This window comes from Thunnus thynnus, chromosome 18 (genome assembly GCF_963924715.1).
Source record: "Thunnus thynnus chromosome 18, fThuThy2.1, whole genome shotgun sequence".
Lineage (NCBI taxonomy): Eukaryota > Metazoa > Chordata > Actinopteri > Scombriformes > Scombridae > Thunnus > Thunnus thynnus.
This window is the reverse complement of record NC_089534.1, coordinates 15530209-15549913: the sequence shown is the minus strand read 5'-3', so window position 1 is coordinate 15549913 and position 19705 is coordinate 15530209. Positions and strand designations below refer to the sequence as shown.

General features: G+C 38.5%; 1 protein-coding gene across 6 annotated transcripts in view; it reads left to right on the top strand.

The window, feature by feature from the left end:
• si:dkey-71h2.2 (low density lipoprotein receptor adapter protein 1) overlaps positions 1 to 17940 on the top strand; it is a 49781-nt gene extending 31841 nt beyond the window's left edge. The window contains exons 6-10 of one of the 6 annotated variants that reach the window (XM_067572198.1): positions 277 to 363; positions 1949 to 2076; positions 3710 to 3744; positions 13498 to 13526; positions 14200 to 17940. In XM_067572198.1, coding sequence (XP_067428299.1) covers positions 277 to 363; positions 1949 to 2076; positions 3710 to 3744; positions 13498 to 13526; positions 14200 to 14246 — 326 coding nt within the window. In that variant the 3' untranslated portion in view covers positions 14247 to 17940. The other 5 variants (XM_067572195.1, XM_067572196.1, XM_067572197.1 and 2 more) reach the window with 5 other exon arrangements.
• Positions 17941 to 19705: the final 1765 nt, after the last annotated feature.

The window sequence follows — 19705 nt, the reverse complement described above, 5'->3', positions numbered from 1 at the left end:
AACATCCACTTGCACTAATGTACAGTGTACTATACTATAGCATATTAACATCATTTAACAGTGTATACTCAGCAAATAGTATATTATAGTTATGGTTATATTCTACTTATTTTTTATATTTAGTCAGTTGATTTAGTTATTGTATACAATTTAGCCTTTAATCCTATTTGTTTCTTTTACCAACCTCATTGTTTTTGTATTTTGATTTATGTCAAGTGGCTGCTGTAACACTTGAATTTCCCTTTGGGATTAGTAAAGTCATCTATTTGTTTGCAGACAAAAGCAAGAAGGCGAGGACCTGCTGTTCCTGTGCAGCAAGCAACGGGCAGACAGAGACAACAGACACTCAGTGTGTTCAAGCAGGTATGTTTTTTTTGTTTTATCCTAAGTCACGGTGTGTCTTTGTGTGTCAAATTGGACTCCACAGCATTGACAAGAGATGAGATCTTATTAACGAAAGGTTTCATCACTGTACTGAACACAGCACATTGTCTTGCTGATAGCAAAACAATTAGGTTAATCAGCCTAAAGTGAACTGTGACTGTTTTTTTTAGCATAGTTTCCAATGTAAGAAGGAACACCACACATTTAAATAAATGTTCTTCAGGCAATTTAGTATTTAACACTGTACTAGGTTTTTGTTGCTGCAGAAGTTTGTGTCAGTTCTAAATTAATGAAAAGTGGTAAAGTAAGTAAATGCCTCAATATACTTTATAGCAGCGGTTCCCAACCTTTTTGGCTTGTGACCCTCGACAGTGAAGCCCCCTTGTTACAGGTTTGAGTTATGAGCAGTTCAAGCAGTGTTATGTCCCCTATGAGATTGATTCATTTTGATAGATTTTACAGTCTTAAAGATTTAAAATTCTCCAGTATTTCAGAGGTGATTTGAGAAAATACATATTGTCTTGTTTTTTTCCTCTCCTGTTGCGACCCCTCAGATTTACCCTGGTCCCAAACCCCAGATTGGGAACCACTGCTGATTATGGCTAGAGAGAAAGAGACAAGATTGCCATGATCTGATTATAGCAGAGATGACAACTGTAATATGCTGAAATGAGACAGCAATTTTATGTAGATTTAGAGTAAATACATGCATTCTTGCCCAAGTTCCAGGAGAAAAATCCTCCAGACTTGAAGCCTTGTTTCCTGTTTTCATAATCCTCTCAAGCCCAGCATTTTCCAGTGACCATGATTAAGTTAATACTTCTGTTGTCATTTTCATAATGAGTTTAAAAAGACATTTTCAGTTCTAATGTGCACACAGCAATTAGACTTGTAATTTTCTAGTTTGACAGTACACCCTCTCACGCACTCATTTAACGAACGTCAGTCACTTCTCACATACACACACAGAGAACAAATTACCTAATTATATGCGACTCGTTAGACATTCAGGGGAGCAGATTTTAAGTACTTTCCTATGGCTGTGACATTTATAGGTCAAACTGTTTTCCACTCCTCGGGTGGGTCAAAGGGTCAGTAAAATGAGACTTGATCATCCATTCAGTTTGTTGTTAGTTAAGGCCCGGTTTCTCCAGCTTCTTTCAATTAAAATTTGCACCTCTCCCAGTGGTAGTGGCCTGAGGACAGAGAGAAAGCCTGATGTGAAAGCCTCAAGGACCTGAGGTGTAACTCAGAACAGTAAGAAGCACGAAAGTTTTATAGTTTATTTAAATTCGGACTGTTACAAAGAAAGCTGCGAGTGCCACAGGCTGGAGTTGATGTTTCACTTCTGTGCTACAGAGTTAAAGAGACCAAGAGCTGACCGTTTTCTCTTTCTCTTTTCTCTGTTCTGTGTGTCGATTTGCTCTGTTCTGTTTCTGTTCTTCATGTCTGCATCTCTTTGTCTCATCTCCTGTTTCTTTCTCCACCTGCTCTCCTTCGATGTGTGTGCTGTTTTACTCTTACTCCCTGCCGACCTCTTGTCAACACCTGCCTTCTCCCTCAGATCCAGAGGCACATAAGCCCGTTGGGATGGAGGAGAAGCTCCGGAGGCCTTTCTTCTCTGCCTCGCTCAGCTCACCATCACCTCGTAGTAACCCCACTCGAAGGCGACCAATCAAACACGACTCTTGGGTAGGTCACATGCTCTGCCTCCAAACTGCTGATTGGTCTGATTGGGCCAAAAGAATGGTTATTGTTATATGTAAGGCTGTTTGTTTTAGGGGTGAACCGATTCAACTTTTCCACTCGTAATATTGATCTGATACCATCTTTTTCCGAAATTTTTGTTTTGTGTGCTACATAAGCATGATTCCAATGAGATTCCATGCAGTGAGGTATACAGATTTTAAATTTGGGAAAAGAGAGCGCTTAATCATAACTTGTATAAGTTATGGGGCGATAAATAAAGCATCTTAAAGCTGTATGTTAAATGCAGTTTTAAAAAATGATATTTAAAATGTTTTTTTTGATGAGTCCTTGTCCTAGGTTTGTATTAGCAAAGGTTTTCTATATGGAGAACAGCATGTTTGTTGGCATGTGAAACCTAAATGTGGACAAAAAAACATTAATTGGATCACAATCCAAGCAAGTATTTCACAAAACAAAATCATTATTACTGTAATTATAGATGACCAACTCCAGTGGTTCACAACCTTTTTGGCTTGTGATCCCTCAAAATGAAGCAATGTGTACTTGTGATCTATTATGACAGGTCATGTCCTCGTTGTTGTTGTTGTTGTGGGCAGTTCACCCAAAGAATGATATATTTACTTCTCAGTGTGTTGTGATTGAATGCTTTTTAGAGACAATTTAGGGAAGAAAGTTGGAGAAAAGTCAGAAAAATAAACATAAATTCTTGTGACTTCTCAGATTTATCTTGGGACCGTTTGTGGGATACAGACTTCTAGGTTGGAAACCAACACAAATGAAAGATGTCTTTGCAGAGTAATGCACTTGTATTTGGGAAGGATTACAGTTGACACATACATTAATAAACACTTTTATCTGCTTACAATGACATCATAGTGTGTTATAAACCATTTTATTCTATGTTTATAAACTGATATCGCTGCTGCAGAGGTTTGTCAGTCACCGTTCTGTTCACTTACAGATGCTCAACACTAGGGGACACCATAGTCTTTAGGATGTCTTTTCAGCAGACTGATCTCACACATTGAAATTTGTCAGTGTTCTCTGTTAAATAAAATAATCACTGGGAGGGAATAGGGAGAAATGATGCTTTAATTAAGCCAAATCTCATCAGCTTGATCTTGATAGTCTCCTCTCTTACTGTTGACTCAGTTGTGTAGTTGATAATCCTTCCATGTTTGCCCTAAATTTTGTTAAATGTAGTATTATGTTTCATTACACAGAACAATATGTATTAGATTGTATCTATTAGTATCTAATAAATTAGAACAATGCGAAACAACGTTCTGATGATCTCCCAAAAACTAGAGCGGAGCAAGTGGAACCAAAAATATGATACAGGTGTTCCTCTATGCATATTTTTCCAAACTCCCTTCTTGATGTAAATCATTCATCAAATCAAATCAGTCAATCAGTCATTTAGTCATAGTAATTGAAACAAGAAGTATTCAACAAAAAGATCCATTTTGCAACATTTTGTTCAGCACGTCCTGAATTACTTTGTCAGTTGAATAAAATAAGTTGTGACAAACGGCTGACTCAGAGGAATTTCAGCTGGGTTGTAATTTGAAATAATGTATGCGTGTATTGATCCTTATTGTTTATCTCTCAACAGGATGTGGAGGATGGACTCGATGATCCGTTCTCAAGGTAACCTTTACATATAACCGCAAGTATGTAGCACACCAGGGATATAGGGACACATTGACTGACACAAATTTTAATTGAAACTCACACACACACACACAAGCACAGGCACAGACACAGACAGGGACATGTAATAGACTCCTGTCTCAGTCTATGCAAAAGGATGAAATGGCGCCCGCAGCACTGACCTGAGGCAGAAGTGTCTCAAGGTCACAGATTAGAGGGTGTTACTCTATTGATTGAGTGGTAACTTTGTTTGGTGTTTGAAAATGTTTGCTGTTCCCTAATGGTGTTGAAGAAGTCATCTTTGTCAGAGTCTGCTGGTGGTGAGATGTTAAAATTATTACAGCTTTTAGAGAGTTAGAAACATATCATAACATAGATTTACATAAATGCAATGTGGCTGGTAAAAAAGAGAAATAGTGAAAAATCCAGTCGGCAAAGTGCCTGATATTATCCCATCATACTCGGTCTGTAAATTGGCCTGGAGTGCCCTGTTGTGAGTAGCTACCGAACACACAGCAAAAGACTGTAATTACTGTATGTGTTTTAAAGCTCTGTCGTCTTATTAAATCAGATCTGAGTAATATGAGGCAGTTTTAGAGGCAAACAACTATCTGCTCCAATTAAAACAAAATAAATTATGGTTGGGTAACTTGATGTATGTACACAAATATTATGTTGAAGTGCTTTAATAAAAGAAAGCCCAAGAGTCATTTATAGTTTTTGAACTACAGCTTCCCTCAGCTGAAAATCGATTCTAATTTGAATGGAGTTCTGCTGAAAATCCTAATTACCTTCCTGTCTTTCAAGAAATCAACAAATAGCTAGGTTACAGGAATGCTGGTTTTACAAAAAAAAGGTACAGAGACAGGCTAGGCCGGTTTAGGAAACTCTTGTAATATGGAAGGTGACAGTGTGGGACCAATATATGCAAAGTAAGGGTCCCAAACTTTATAGAAAGCATCCACTGAGGACTGAAGCATGCATGAGATGTATTCATTGCGGATACACTCCATTATAAGGTTGTGCCACGACCTTTTTGTTGGAACAGCTTCCTTGATCCCGAAGAGCAAGATATTCTTCCAAGCAGCAAAAGTCAATAGTTTGAATAACCTCTTGTGTTTGATATTTATATGACCATCTGGAAGACCAAGTAGGATGCACATAAGGTCTAACTCTAATGGAACACCAAAAATAGCACACTGTTCATTCACAATACCAGACCAATAGCTTTGTAGCTTCACACATGACCAGAAACAGTGAATGTAATTGCCAGTCTCAGAGTTACAATTATAGCAGAGCAGAGACGCATTAGCATCCATTTTGTTGTTGAGAGCAGGTGTTATATGTGTGCGGTGTACAATTCTAAACTAAGTAGATATGGTTCGATTACAAATAGATATTTCCATAGCATGGATCCCAACTTCCTGCCAGGGTAGGTCATCAATAGAGATGCCCAACTCTCTCTCCCAGGCTTGCTTAGTAGCTTGGGAAGTTAGAGATGAGTTGGAACTTAGGGCTCTATAAAATGCACTGATGTGTTTCTTGGATACTTATAAAGACAAGGCCCTTTCTACATGTGAGGTGGCTCTATTGGTTATTAAAGTAGTATCTTTAGTGATGAACAGTCTGATTTGTAAATATCTAAAGAATTCACATTTCTGTAAACCATAACGTTGCTGTAGCTGCTGAGGACAGTTAAGTCTGGCCATAGAATAGATCTCCTAGCTTTGTTAGCCTTTGGCTGTACCATGCTTTAAAGCCCTGGTTTCGACAGCCTGACAGAAAGTCTGGGCCATCCAGAATAGGAGTAAGAGGGGATCTTAACTGAGCACAGCCCTCTATAGTATGAATGGACCTCCAGGCTTTGTCTGCGGTAGTGATAGGATTAGTACAGAGGTTTTGACAGACTCAAAGTTATTCACAAACAACAAATTCCACAATGAGCATTTGGACTGGGAGGATTCAGTGTCTAGCCAAATCGAGACTGGGTCATATTTGAGCCAATCCGTTATCACCCGGAGGTGTGCTGCCAGCTGATAGTCTCACATTTGGTACGTCTAAGCCCCCATCAGAGTCAGCCATTTGGAGTTTTGCCATCTTCAGTCAGGGCTTACTTTTGCTCCAGATAAAGGAACTCAGCCAGCCTTCAAGCACCTTGATAACCTTTGATAATAAAATAGGGATCATTTGCAGTGGGTAGAGTAGTCTGGGCAGGATGTTCATTTTAATGAGAGTAATCCTACCCAGCCAGGAAACAGGTAGGGGGCTCAGTCATCTAAATCTGCCTTTATGACAACCAGAAGGAGAGGGAATTAGGTCTTCACTGACCACATGTGGGTGTTATATGCACTCCTGGGTAAACAAAACCAGAGGGAGACCAATGGAAAGGACAGGGCTCTAACATGCTTGAGGCAGACGTTAGAGACCCCTGTGACATGGCCTCAGACTTTGCTAAATTAATTTTGTACCCTGAAAAAGTGCCCAATGTTGAAATGAGTGGGTCAGGCAGGGAAAAGAGGTTTGTGGTTGTGATAAAAAATATCAATACGTCATCCGTGTAAGGAGTACTTTTATACTCCCTCTCTCCAACAAGAGTACCAGATATTAGAGCATTCTGCCTTATTGCTTGGGCCAGTGGCTCAATAGCAACATCGAAGAGCAACAGGCTAAGAGGGTCGCCCTGTCTATTCCCGCAGTGAAGGGGAAAGTTGCTAGATCTCAGCCCATTAGTCACAACTCCTGCTGTTGGAATATTGTACAGAACCCTGACCCAATTGGCAAAGTGATCGCCAAGGCCAAATTCTCCAGTGTATAAAACAAATAAGATGACTGAATGAAATTAAGGAGCCTTCTCATATTATCACAGGAGTTTTGACCCTAGATAAAATCGGTCTGGTCCTCCTTAATAATGTAAAGCAGCACTTTTTCCAGATGCATAGCAAATATTTTGGAAAGCAATTTTTGATCAGAGTTAAGTTAAGACTATTGGCCTATAGGAGCCACAAATGTCAGGGCACTTTCCTTTTTTAAGGATAAGAAAGATATTGGCCTCCCTGAGTGATTGAGGTAAGATCTCACTTTCAAATGAATGGTTAAACATAGCCAGCAGGGGGTCTAAGAAATATCATTAAACTTACATCCAAATCCATCTGGCCCTGGGGCCTTCCCAGATGGCATAGATTTCAAAGCAAGCAGTGCGTCCTCTCTTGTGACTGGGGTATTTCACTTTAGTTTTTGAGCATCTGTAGCCTTCAGGAGTCTCAGGTCTGAGAAAAATAAGTGCAATAAATTGGAGTAAAATATTGCAAACTCTAGTTTTGGTATCAAATGATCTGACATGATATCTGCCAGGTTTATTCCCGAGCACATACAGCTTCTGTCTGGCGAATTTGAGGGAGCGCTTGGAATCCTGAATCAGCAGAGTATTCAGTGCAGAACGTGTTGCCGTCTGTTCCTTGAGTGAGCTTGGGCTTGATATGTAGTTTCTCCAAGTCGGCTAATCTAGATTCAAGGAGTTGATGCTGTTCTTTTTTCTGTTCTGTTCATCTCTTAGATGCTACAAAATACATAATCAGGCCCTGGGAGTAAGCTCTACATGTCTCCCAAAGGATTGAGGGATTGTCTGTCGATAGTGAGTTAATGAATAAAACATCTTGAATTCTGAGGTATAGTAGGAAATGAAATTATCATCTTTGAGAAGAGATGATTGAAGTCTCCAGTGCCTTGACAACGCCCTGCCCTCGGAAAGGGAATAGACCATATATAGGGGGGAGTGGTCAGATAAGATGATGCTAACTATGCTATATGGCAGAAGCAAAAACATTTTTGATGAAGGAATGAAAAGATAATCATTTCTAGTTTAACTTTTATGGAGGAGGGGGGGGGGCAGAAAAAGGTAAACTGAGTCAGTAGGACGAAGCTCTCTCCATACATCTGAATACCCAATGTCATGACATATAGAAGGGAGCACCCTGGCTTGCCCTGAATGAGGAGAGATGCCTGGTGGGAGTTCATCAAGAGAGGGATTGAGATGGCAGTTGAAATCTCCCACAAAGGAATCCTTAGATGCCATCTCTGCAAACTCTGCAAAGGCCTTAGAGAGAAAATCAGGCGAGTAGCCAGGAGACCAATATAGATTCATAAGTGTTACAGCCTTGCCTGAGAGTACGCTCTTGACAATCACATAAGGGTCTTGACTATATAACACAATTAGGGGACCTAAATGCAAGATTTTTACTACCAAAATGGCCGCAATCTTACTAAAAGAAGAATATGACGTTGCAAAAACTTGCCCCACCCAGTTCCTTTGCAGTTTGGCATTGTCCTTGTCCTCCAAATGAATCTCCTGGGGGAAAGCAATGGAAACATCCTCTTTTTTTCAGAAATGTCAATACTGTCATTCTCTTCGCAGTTTTTTGGAGACCCTGGGTGTTCCAAGAACAGAGCTTAATGGTATTTAAATTAGACATGGCCATGTATGTATTAACTATATTGACAAAATGATCAGCCTTGACCCAACCACAATCCCACCCTCTTTGTTACGTGCATCATGTGACCCATGTTATCACAGTCCCAGGCTGGTTAAACTCAGAGGGGTTGGAAAGCTTAACAAAAAAACTGAACTAAACAAACATAATAACAACTGTATAAAAAACAAAAACAGATTGAGGGCTTTTCCCCAAAGTATCAGGCTGTTCACCAAACCGACAAGTTTCAAACAACAAAGAGCAAATTGGCAGTGCAAAAAGTAAAACATCTGCAGACAACTTAAGAGGTTCTCCCTGTGGGAGTGACTGATATAAGAGAGAAAAATGATCACATGTTCACATTTCAAGCAGCCACGCCACTTGGTCAGAGATGTTCAAAATGGTATCTAGAGATCTAGACACGTCCAATCAGCGTAAGTGGGAGAACAACCAAGACTGTGGTTAAAAAAAAAAAAAAAAAAAGAAACTCTGGATGTATGTTTGGGGTTGTTGTCATGCTGCAGAATAAATTTGGGACCAATCAGATGCCTCCATGATGGTATTGCTTAATGGATAAGAATCTAATAACTAATAAAGTGCCTAAAACTTTCACACAGTACTGTAGTTTATTGCTATTGAGGGTTTTATTATAAGTGTTTGTAATTAGCAGTCAGCATTACACCTGCAGTTGAAAATTATTCTTTTAAATTGTGAAAAGCAGTTTCTTTACTTGATTTGGTTTTTTAACATATTGTAACAGATGGTCATGTTAAAGGTTACTGTTATGTTATGAGTGTATTCAAAGATGTTAGCTCAGCTAAAGATAAAAAAGGACTGTTTAATTGCAGTCACTGAGGTTTTCCAGGGTGTAAGTGAACATGTTGTCAGCTTAGAAGCTGTGAAGCCCGTCACTCACTGTTGCTCCCATGACAGAGATCTGTGTGAAATGATGTACCTGTGATTGGCAGAGAGTTAGAGAAAATATTTTTTGTTCATCCTGTTAGTTGCAGCAGTTTGTCTGTATGTGTGAGTGTAAGGGAGAAGTTAGTTAAGAGAGCTAACAGTAAGATTTACAATTTTATTTGTTTTTATGTTGGCTAAGGCTCACAGGAGCCTGTGTATTGTTTGCTAATAAATTGCCAGCAAAACCAGGTTAACATCTCATCGTCTTCTTACTGTTGTTGTGCACAGCACAAAGCTGATTTTCTGCAGTTCAAAACTGACTGTAGAAATCACATTACCAGTGAGTAGTCAGAACACTTGCGAGGTCACCGTGCCACTCTTGAACCATAGCAGACAAAAAGAATGACTATCACTTCCTTCACTGCCAACATGATCGCCACCTCTCCTGACAGAGACTGAAGCCTGCAGGAAGTGCCTTCCACTGTGTATCAGCACTTTGTCACTGAACTAAGATAACAAAGCAACAGTTTTTATTTTCTTCTATAGTGCGACAGTTTGTGAAATTTAGTGGCCTTGAGATGCCAGCAGAGACACTAAAATGTGAGACTTGACAGGTATGAAAAACTCTCACATGGGTGTGCTTACTCAAATGTACTCATGCTGTCATACACATGATGGATATAACTCTTATTGTGCATTATTACTGTACATATACAGCACTTGCACATACAGATGGGGCTAGTGCACATATTTTGTGTTGTAGTGTACTTCTGAGACATAAAATGCTTTCATTTGGTCCCTTTGACATAGTTTCTCAGACTCTCAGCACACTCAAACCCAAACCCATCAAGACTCTTTGATAATGTCCCTCCATGCTCAGCAAACAGTTGAGAATGTAGGCCATAAAGTCCTGTGAGTCTCTGAGCACTCTGCATGACTTTTCATTTCCTCATATAACCAGCTGATATGTGCATACGTGTCCTGCAGTGCTGTATTATCTCTTCTTACACAGCGAAGAGATGGTGCCCCACACATTAAAGAGATGGCAAGTCATTAAGTTGTGTTTGCCCGCGGGTAATAGATACATTTGTGGTGTTGGAGCATAAAATGCTTTGGTTAAAGCAAATGGGTTAACGAGAGGCAGAGTAAGGGAAGATTACATGCAGTGGTGTCTGTGGAAGCCGGTTTGATGTGGAAAGAGTTCAGAAGATGAAGGGAGGTCGTCACTGAGGTTGCTCTCACCAGGGGCGAGGAAATGTTGACCTCAAGTGTAGACGCTTGTCAAATGGCTGAAGGTGGAACACTTAAGAGTACATCTAAATCTGACAGACATATCCTAGAGGATGTGCTGGAAGATTTTGGAGTGTTAAAGCAGACTTCTTCTGCATAGGTCAGCAAGGTTGTCAAGCTCTGTAGTGGCTGTGCACCAGTGGTGGATAAGATCTGTCCTGAAACACTGAAGGCTCTGGATCACATTGAGTTGTCATGACTGTCACACCTCCTCAATGTTACATGTGACTTTAGGAGTTCCTATAGATTGGCAGAGGAGGGATGTTTCTGGAAAAATCCTCTGGCCAGATTCTGCAAAGGAGACTCTAGTTTATGCTTTGTACTGTTGGATTCGTTTTAGTACATCAATATTTTACCCTCAACTGCTTGTGTGTCTTTTAGTTTTTAAAGCCGGACATAAAATGTGTGCATAGGAATGTATTTAACTAGCTGACACGTACATCGGTAAAAAATTTAAGATGTATTGGGTTTTTTTGTTTATTTGTTTTTTTGACACTTTATGATTTTTATCTTAAAGGAGACGATACCCAAAAGATGTAATTTAGCAGTCCAATACACAAAACTTGATATGAACATTTCAACAACACTAACAACCACCACCCCTTGCCTTCCCAACCACTGACAGAATTTGTTGGGAAGAGAAAGGACAAAAAAAAAAGAAAAAGGACTAAATAATAGGTTTTAAAAAAGCTCTAAAAAAAGAGAACGAGAGAATAGTAATCATAATAGAAATACATTTAAAAAAACAAAAAACATAAATCACACCTTCACCATGACTGACTGCTTGCAACAGATACATGTATATCTATATATGTATAGTCAGTTTTGCTGCACATTTCACTGATACTAACATCCAGACTCACACTCAAAGTATCAAACGTGCAATTCACAACATGGGTGAAGAAAGGCTGCCAGGTCTTATAAAACACATCAATAAACCCCTTAAGAGTGAATCTAACTTTTAAACTCTAACTGCAAAAACTGCATTAGATCTCTGATTGATCTGAGTGTAGATGAGTGGCGTTTCGAGATGTACTGTTTTTCTCCTTTGTGGTTTCTCTGCTGCAGACACATGAACTCTCATAGACCGCAAGCCTCATGAGCTCATTTTCTGTGAATTATATGTGTATATATTTTTAGCCTCTTTTAACAGAATTTAAAGATGGCAGTGAGTGGATGGCTGTTTTGTTTTTTTTTTGTTTTTTTTGTCAGCAGGTTGATGGGTCACTGCAGACCACTTTTGCAGTGCTTGGGTGAAAGTAGCTGCAGGGCCTCTGGGAGTTGCGAGCAGTGCTGCATATTCTTTCAACTTGAACTACAATTCATGCACAATCATTTTTAATTAACAGTATCAGCACATGTTAGGCTTTTAAGCCTCTGTAAAAAAAAAAAAAAAAAAAAAAAAAAAAGATCATTCAATTTCAGTTCACTTATCACAAAATTTTCAGAATAGTAGTTTCTCAAGTTGCAGCTCAGTGCTTGTGAAAAGGGCAATCGATACTTACAACTATTGACATTAATTTCAGTTCAAATGTGTTTAATTAAATTGTTCAAAGAGTATTTAAGATTTCTTAATTGAATGGTGGCCTTGCAGGTCAAGTGATGATTATGTAACTGCTGGCTTGGCTCCGTTGTACGCTGGGGTACTTAAATAATTTAACCTCGTCTAAAATGGAAGGACTTCTTTTTTTTTTAAATTATTGCCTGAGCCCCAAAGGGGTGTGTTTGTTTCTTTCTTCTTCCTCTTCTTCTTCTTCTTCTTCCCCTTCTTCTTCTTCTTCTTCACCCTCTTCTTCCTCCTCTTCCTCTCCCTCCTCCTCTATTATTATGCCACTTCAACCCTAAATTTGACCCCCTAAACATCCTCAAAAACTCACCAAATTTGGCACACACATCAGGTCTGGTTAAAAATGTGATAAAATGTAAAAATTAACCCCCAAAGTGCCAAAATGTGTTCTATAGCGCCACCTATGTATCTAATATGGGCGCCACGGCCCGTAGGAATGTTGTAGAGAGATCGAAACAAAACTCAATTATTCGTCTCATCAAGACCTACAAATCATACACTGACACCCCTGACCTAAATCCAACAGGAAGTCCGTAATATGCCCATCAAAGTACGACTTTGCGCCAATTTTGGACCCCCAAGAAACGCTATCTCCTCCTAGGGCGTTGACGGTATCGGCCTCAAACTTTAATACATGACTTCTGACACTGTGCTGAACAAAAGTTGTTAAAAACTTTGTAATAACTCAAACGGTTTAGATATTGTAAGCCCTGAAAGTTGTAGTGCCACATCACACCTTACAATGTAAACCAATGGGGAGGCAATCTCTAGGCATGGACTTTGTGTCAAACAAATGGTTCTGATGTCTAAACTATAAGTCTGGCCACTTTGAAACATGTATCAATGGATTTGCGATGAAATTTCCTACAAAAAAATGTGATTTTTAATGTAGTATTTGGCCAAAGTCATGGGATTTATGAGGATATTTCACAAGAAGAGTGACATTCTCCTCTCCAACTGAGAGGGAGAGAGAGAGAATAGGAGGGAGGGGATGGGTGTGGAGGTTGAATGGAGCTCATTGAGTGAGAGTGACAGTTTAGTGATGAAGTGCTGCAGAAAAATAAAATCAAACCTAAAATTTGTAGCTCTGTACTGCAGAGCGCACTGTCCATTCAAATACATGAGTATTTTTCTGTGTCCAGCTGCAGTTACTTATTGTTTCTACACACCTGACAGTACACATGTCAATCAACCTTTGACCAGGTCATGTGGGTTAAATTGCTATAACTTTATTGTACATGCTCCAGTCTGCACATGTTTGTAAAGTCAGATCTGTCAGCCCAGGTCTGGAGACATCTACATGCCAGTGACAGAGGCCCTTGGACTACACCGTGCCCCCGACTTGTGCAAGGGTGCAAAGGCCCGTTCAACGCTGCTTGCAGCTTGAATTTAATTTAAGCTGCTTTGTGTGTTTCTTGACTTTGTGGATGATGATGTAGTTGGAAGTGTTTTAACTTACCCCAACCTTTACTGTTGAGTCACGAACTGTAGTCATGATTTAGTTTATCTTCTTTATGCATGCAGCAACATGGAAGTAGAGGAGATGGACACTGGTAAGTAAGATGATAAATGTGTGAAAGTACATGTTTGATCATGCATGTAGCATGAGGCCTTACATCTAAGAGTAAGAATCAACATTCCTGCACAGTACCATTCTTTTTACCTCTTCTTTTTCTTGCACTTTCCAGACTTGACTGGAAGGAAGCAGCTCGTTGTAATTGCTACACTGGTCCAAAAAAAAACCCCCCAAAACACTCATGTATTTAATTCCTGTGTTGTATAAACATTCCAGCATCTTTTATCATAGCCTCAGTCACTAACTGTACATCATAACCACAACAACTTTTCCATTCATTTGTATTTTTCCTTTAGAAATGAACATAAAAATGTATGTGTAGAGGGTAACTGTTCCATTCACTATGTTATCATTTGGTAGTGATGGGGAATTATATGAGTGACCTCACAGGAATTGTAATTCTCCACCTGTCTGCCACTGATGGATCTTCATGTTGCACCCTGTACGTTTACCCTCCCACTTGTCATTCCATTATATAAATCAGCATCCTCTGCATGCTTTGCTCCATTTGCTCCTTTTTTCCCTCTGTTTTTTTTTTTTAACCTTATTCATATCCTGTGAACCCCTTCAACGAATAAATGTTTAATGTCACTAACCTGTCTGGCAATATTACTTTTTTATCCCCTCCCCTTCCTTTCTGTCTCTGTCAGACTGGCCGAGTCCCGCTCCGAACCCTTCTCTGACAATGCAGCTCTGAGTCCCCAGGAGGTCTGCCATGAGAATCTGTTGTCTGTCTGCAACAATGAGTTTGAATAACACACTCTGGCAATAGCTGCCCAACAGCACCACAAAAATTTGTCATACCACTCTCCCCAAGACTAACAAAAAAACACAATACTGAACGCGCCAACTGAACAGACAGCAAAACATATTGCACTCCCCCAGTGCATAACCTGAATCAGAGAGGTTCTGTTTGATATTCTGCGACTGCTGCAGAGAAGCCAGAATGAATACCCTCATATTATAAACTGCTATTTCTGTGAATGCCTGCCAGTCAACACACACTTCACTTCACACTTCACACACACTGTAAACAGCCATCTCCTGCCATATTCAAATTTTCACAAACCAGCCAGATGAAAGACGACCCACACAGTGTGCAAAACAGCACTGTAAGGAGGAACCAAGAATTACATATTTCTTCTCAAAGAAGAAATTTTGTTATATTCTAAAAAGTGAAGCGGATCATAAGATGAATAGCAAGTTTAGAGTGAGCCTCTTCCTTTTAATCTAAATTTGTAAAACCACTTTCACTTGGTTTTAACTTGTAAATTCAGATGAAGACTACATAAAAGATTTACTTGGCATCAAAAAAATCCAGACATTTGTGTATATAAAGCTGTCATCTCTTTCTGAAAATATGTCTTTGATCCTGTAGTTTGCTTGATGAAGTAATAGCTGCCACTCTCAGCAGTCACTGGCAGAGGTCCAGCGTTAGAAGTCCGCAGCAGAAGCTGGTGTTTCTCTTCTGACATTAAATGATTTATACATTCATCATTCAGTTTGTTTTGCTGATTGAGCCAGTTCTTTGGAGAACACAATATGTTATATAGTAGTAAGACTTACAGGCTTACAGACATACTTTGTGTCATATTTTTGTTAACTGCAACATATATGTGTTGTAAAAAAAAGTCCAGAATCTATGAAAAATGAGGAAATGTTTCTCAAAGAGCCATACATGTTACATTTACAGAGTGGAGTAGAGTGTTTAAATTTAATTTCCAACAAGTCATATACATATTGTCAGTTTTATGGTGAATAAAATCTTAACACAGGGACTACTCACTTTGTTTTCTGAAGCTTTCAACCATATCATGTCTTAGCCTTCCTTGATAAATGAAATCGATCACTTATCATTGAGACGGTTTAGTTTTTTATATCCTGCAACAGGTGGCTGTATTGTAATAAAAATGGGAAGAAATAATCAAGATAAATTATCAGATGAGTGAATTTTGTTTATTTATCCACATTATCATGTAACTAAAACTCCATACATGGGTCATATGATAAAGAAAACAGCTTCAACGACAACTGAGCAACTCTAAACTGCTATTGAAGTCCACAAGATGTTTCTGAAAGCTTCAGAAACATTAACTAAGCGGACCTTGTGTTGAGAATTTTTTGCCAAACTGCTGTTTACAAGGTTTCCTATGAATCTTCATGCTCAAGCTTAGTTCGGCTTTATAGTGTCAGAAATTCAGTGGATCTTTGATCTACAGTCTCATTACCAGGTTTAAAGTTGTCAGTAATGAATCAGTAATCAAACTATGGATGTCTATTATTAGTTCTGTACAATTTTAAAGGGGACATACCACACTTTTTGTGATTTTCTGTTATTTATATACTGTTATGTCAGATGTCTACTGTATGTTAAACGTGGTCCAAGTTCCAAAACTTGAGGAGAACATTTGTAAAAAAGAAAAAACAAAAGTCAAAAGCTGGGCTTCAATCTGCTCTGAACGCTTCTTTGCAGTTTCCTCTACTTCTTTTATTACTGTTGAAGAATAATGATGAAATATGGATTTAAGGACAACTGTATGGCAAGGCCAAACTATTAGAGTAAAGAATTTTCATATACTGTATTTTTTCAATGTCAAAGCGGTGTAATTAATGTACGCATATTGTATCATTATAAATGAAGTAGACTGAATAGAGTCGAGGCTTCACACAGTTTGTTTTTACAAATAATCACTTTTGTTGAGATGTGAATGTGTAGATGCTTGTATGTTTTGCATTAGGTTAGACTAATTTGTACAAATTTAAATATATGTGACATTTATTACTGCAGGAATTGCTTTATTTTTTCTAAATAGCCATTATTTGTGCATAGAGTAACCCACATACAGTGTACAATGATAAAGTGAAAAAAAAAGAATTGCCTATTTGATTGGACGTAGTCATACACCATTGAACACAATTCACAACTTCCACTCTTAACTGCAATCTGTGCCCCACATAATGTGCTTCGTCCCAAATCTTATTATAGACAAAATGTTGCTCTGCTTAGACGGTGCAAATTATTTTTATCCACTGTTCAGATGACGTTCACTGTCAAGAGGATATTATATTGTGCCCCAGTCTGGCTTAAGTGGTCCTTCTCTCTGTATTCATGGCATTATGACTGAGAATAATTGTGACGGCAGGAGGCGGGAGGCAGCGAGGGCTCTGTGTTGTTGTCATGACACCCGCTGCAGAATAATAGGGCGGCTTATCAGGTTATGCCATGAAGCTTAATTGCATTGTTTTATTCCTGACTGGCTGAAATACCAACTCTATTGCATATTTCAGAAGAGGAAAGCACTATTCTGCTTGGATATCATAAATACTGTAGCCTCCAGCATGTCTATGGATCTGTGGGTACATGTTAGCATTTAGTATTGACAATGAAGTTCAAGAAAGTGAAGTGTCTAAAAGGCAGTGTCATCATTTCTCTCCAACATCTTTTCTAACAAGTTATTTTTTCACCATTCACTCACCTCTTCAGCTCCATCATTGACTGATTGATGGATTTATGTGTGGATGCTTCAGTATCCGCTGATTCAGTGCTATTGAGTGATTTTTTTGAGAAGGAGCTCTCAGACTCAGAATTGGTTTTCAGTAATGTCAGCCAACAAACAATAGTTTTGAAGCAAATTTACTTATAAGCAGAAACACTGGCATTGTCTCTGCAGAGCTTCACCACAAGCTGCATTATTATTCAATGCATGTGATAAAGAATTTGAAATGAGAAAGGACCTACAAGGGGCGTTATTAGATATTACATTTGGGTATAATCTTCAGCCAGTCTATTATCTTTTCAGTTGATCAACAACAACAACAAAAAATCTGTAATATAGTTTTATTTTGCAGTCGAAAGCCTGTATAAATTATATGATGGCACAGATCAGTCCAGCCTGAAGCTTCTTGGTGTTTTGTTTCGTGTAGCCAGTGTACTGTATACAGCACATTGATGTGGGCAGATTCCCAGCAAATCTTGAATGGAGGCAGTTCTTTGGCGCAGCAGAGAATTTTGTGTGGGAGGGGGAAAGACCTGCACTTGGAGGTATAACATGCCAATAAGAGTCCTGAGTGCACTGAATACAAATCAGCCTGTGACGGTTTGAGTCCAAAAACATTCAAGGTTTGTAAAAATGAATATCTTCAGCAGGAAAGGTGGAGTATTTTCTCAGATAAGCTATTATTGCCCAAATTAAACACTGATGTTTACAGTATCGGTTTACTTTTCAAAGAAGGTGCTTATTTTCTATCTATGCAATTAGTGGGTTTCCAACAGTGTTGTGATATTATAATATAGCAATTTGTGAATAAACCACATGCAGTTGTCCTAAACTGTAAACATTTGTACAGACTTTGGAAGCTGTTATGGTTTGTTACATATTTATGCATAATAAAAAGACTTTGTACAAATACTCCAATGCACAGAAGCATCTTTTTTTTGTCTTCTATACATGGTTTGGTTACCAAGATACAGTTTGGCCTTCAGGAGTGCAATATTACTGTATGATTGCAATGTGTCTTTGTGTAGCAAATCAATTTGGTTCCAAAATTGCTTTATAATTTGATCAATAATGAGTTTCAACAAATCATTCCCAGAAAGATGCCAATTAAACAATGGCTACTCACAGTGCAGACACACAGAGCAATCTCAGATATTTAGCTTTGTGAGCTTTTTTTCAGTTATCACAGTCATTCTGCTGATCTGTCCAGAGCATTTCAGTTCAAACACAAAATTGAATCCACAGTGTTTTTCTCTCAAACATTTTCCAGCTCATTCTGGTCAATCAAAAGCAAGGACATTCTCTTATTCAGCTGTCTGACTGACACAGTCACATCGATGCATCTATTCATTCAGCCCACTGCTCATGTCTGATTGAAAACACAAGAAAAGCATACCTGCGGGTGAAAACAACAATATCCTCTCTGTTTTCTCAGTAAAACAATGAAAAATGTCTGCAGTATATGAGATCTGCTGTAGGAATTGAAGTGTGTTGAAGTGATCTTAATATATATATATATATATATATATATATATATATATATATATATATATATATATATATATATTTATACAAGCATGCTGATTTCTGCAACTTGAGAGCAGCTTGTGGGCTGAAATGGATTCTCTAAGCAGAGCAATTCAATTTCAGGACCATCTTGATATTTTTGTGGCTGCAACTGTACAATTTATCATACTGTCAACCTGTGTGAACTCTATCTATACTTTCAATTTTATGTAGCGGGCTAAGAAGAATGGCACATCATAGGGAATTGTAAACAAAATGTAATGCTTTTAACTCTTTTGCATGTAATAATTGTTGGAATTTTGACAAAAATGCAGTAGTTAAGGTTTAAGGATTAAGACAGACATGGGAAGAAGTTGTCAGGCTTCATGACTCATTATTTTTTTCTTTTTGTCAAATGGCTCCAAGAGGAACTAGTCAAGTAAAATGTATTTGTTTTCAAATGCTTGTTTAGCAAGCAGAATATTCTTGTTTCACAAAGGAGAAATGGCCTTATTACAGGTAAAATAAAACCTAAAAGGAAGGATAATAAATGAAATTTCACCATATTTATGAAAAGGTGCTCAAAAGCATGAATATTTTTGTGCAAATGCACCTGACACTCTTCACCAATTCACAGAAATGGTGTCACAGGTTCAGATAAGGTTACTGGGTTTTTTTCAGACCATATTTTGCAGGTATGAAACCTCATCACAATTTGTGTGTTTGTGTGTCTGTGAGATGGCAAATCTATCTGTGAGTCTTTGTTCAGTCTGATGACTGTTTATAGAGGTATGCAAATATAATTTTAATTTCTAAAGAGGTCAATGTTGCATTGTGGTGGGGTGCTGCTAATCTTGTTACTAGACTGCATGCAGCATTTACTGGGGGAAAAAAACACAGCTCTGACACAGAGTGGGTTTGAAAAGTAGTTCAATGGTTTTACTCTCAGGGTTCAGACATCAGTGATTCAGAGATACAGAAGCTCAGTATGCAAACGTCCACCATTTGTAAATACAAATGACTTATCAAATAACTAATCATACAATCTATTAACATGTTAAGAGGTAAATTAAATATTTTACATGTATCCACTTTAATCCACTTGTCACAAGAAAGATGGTGAAGTCTCAGCAGCTCTTAAAGATCACACTGA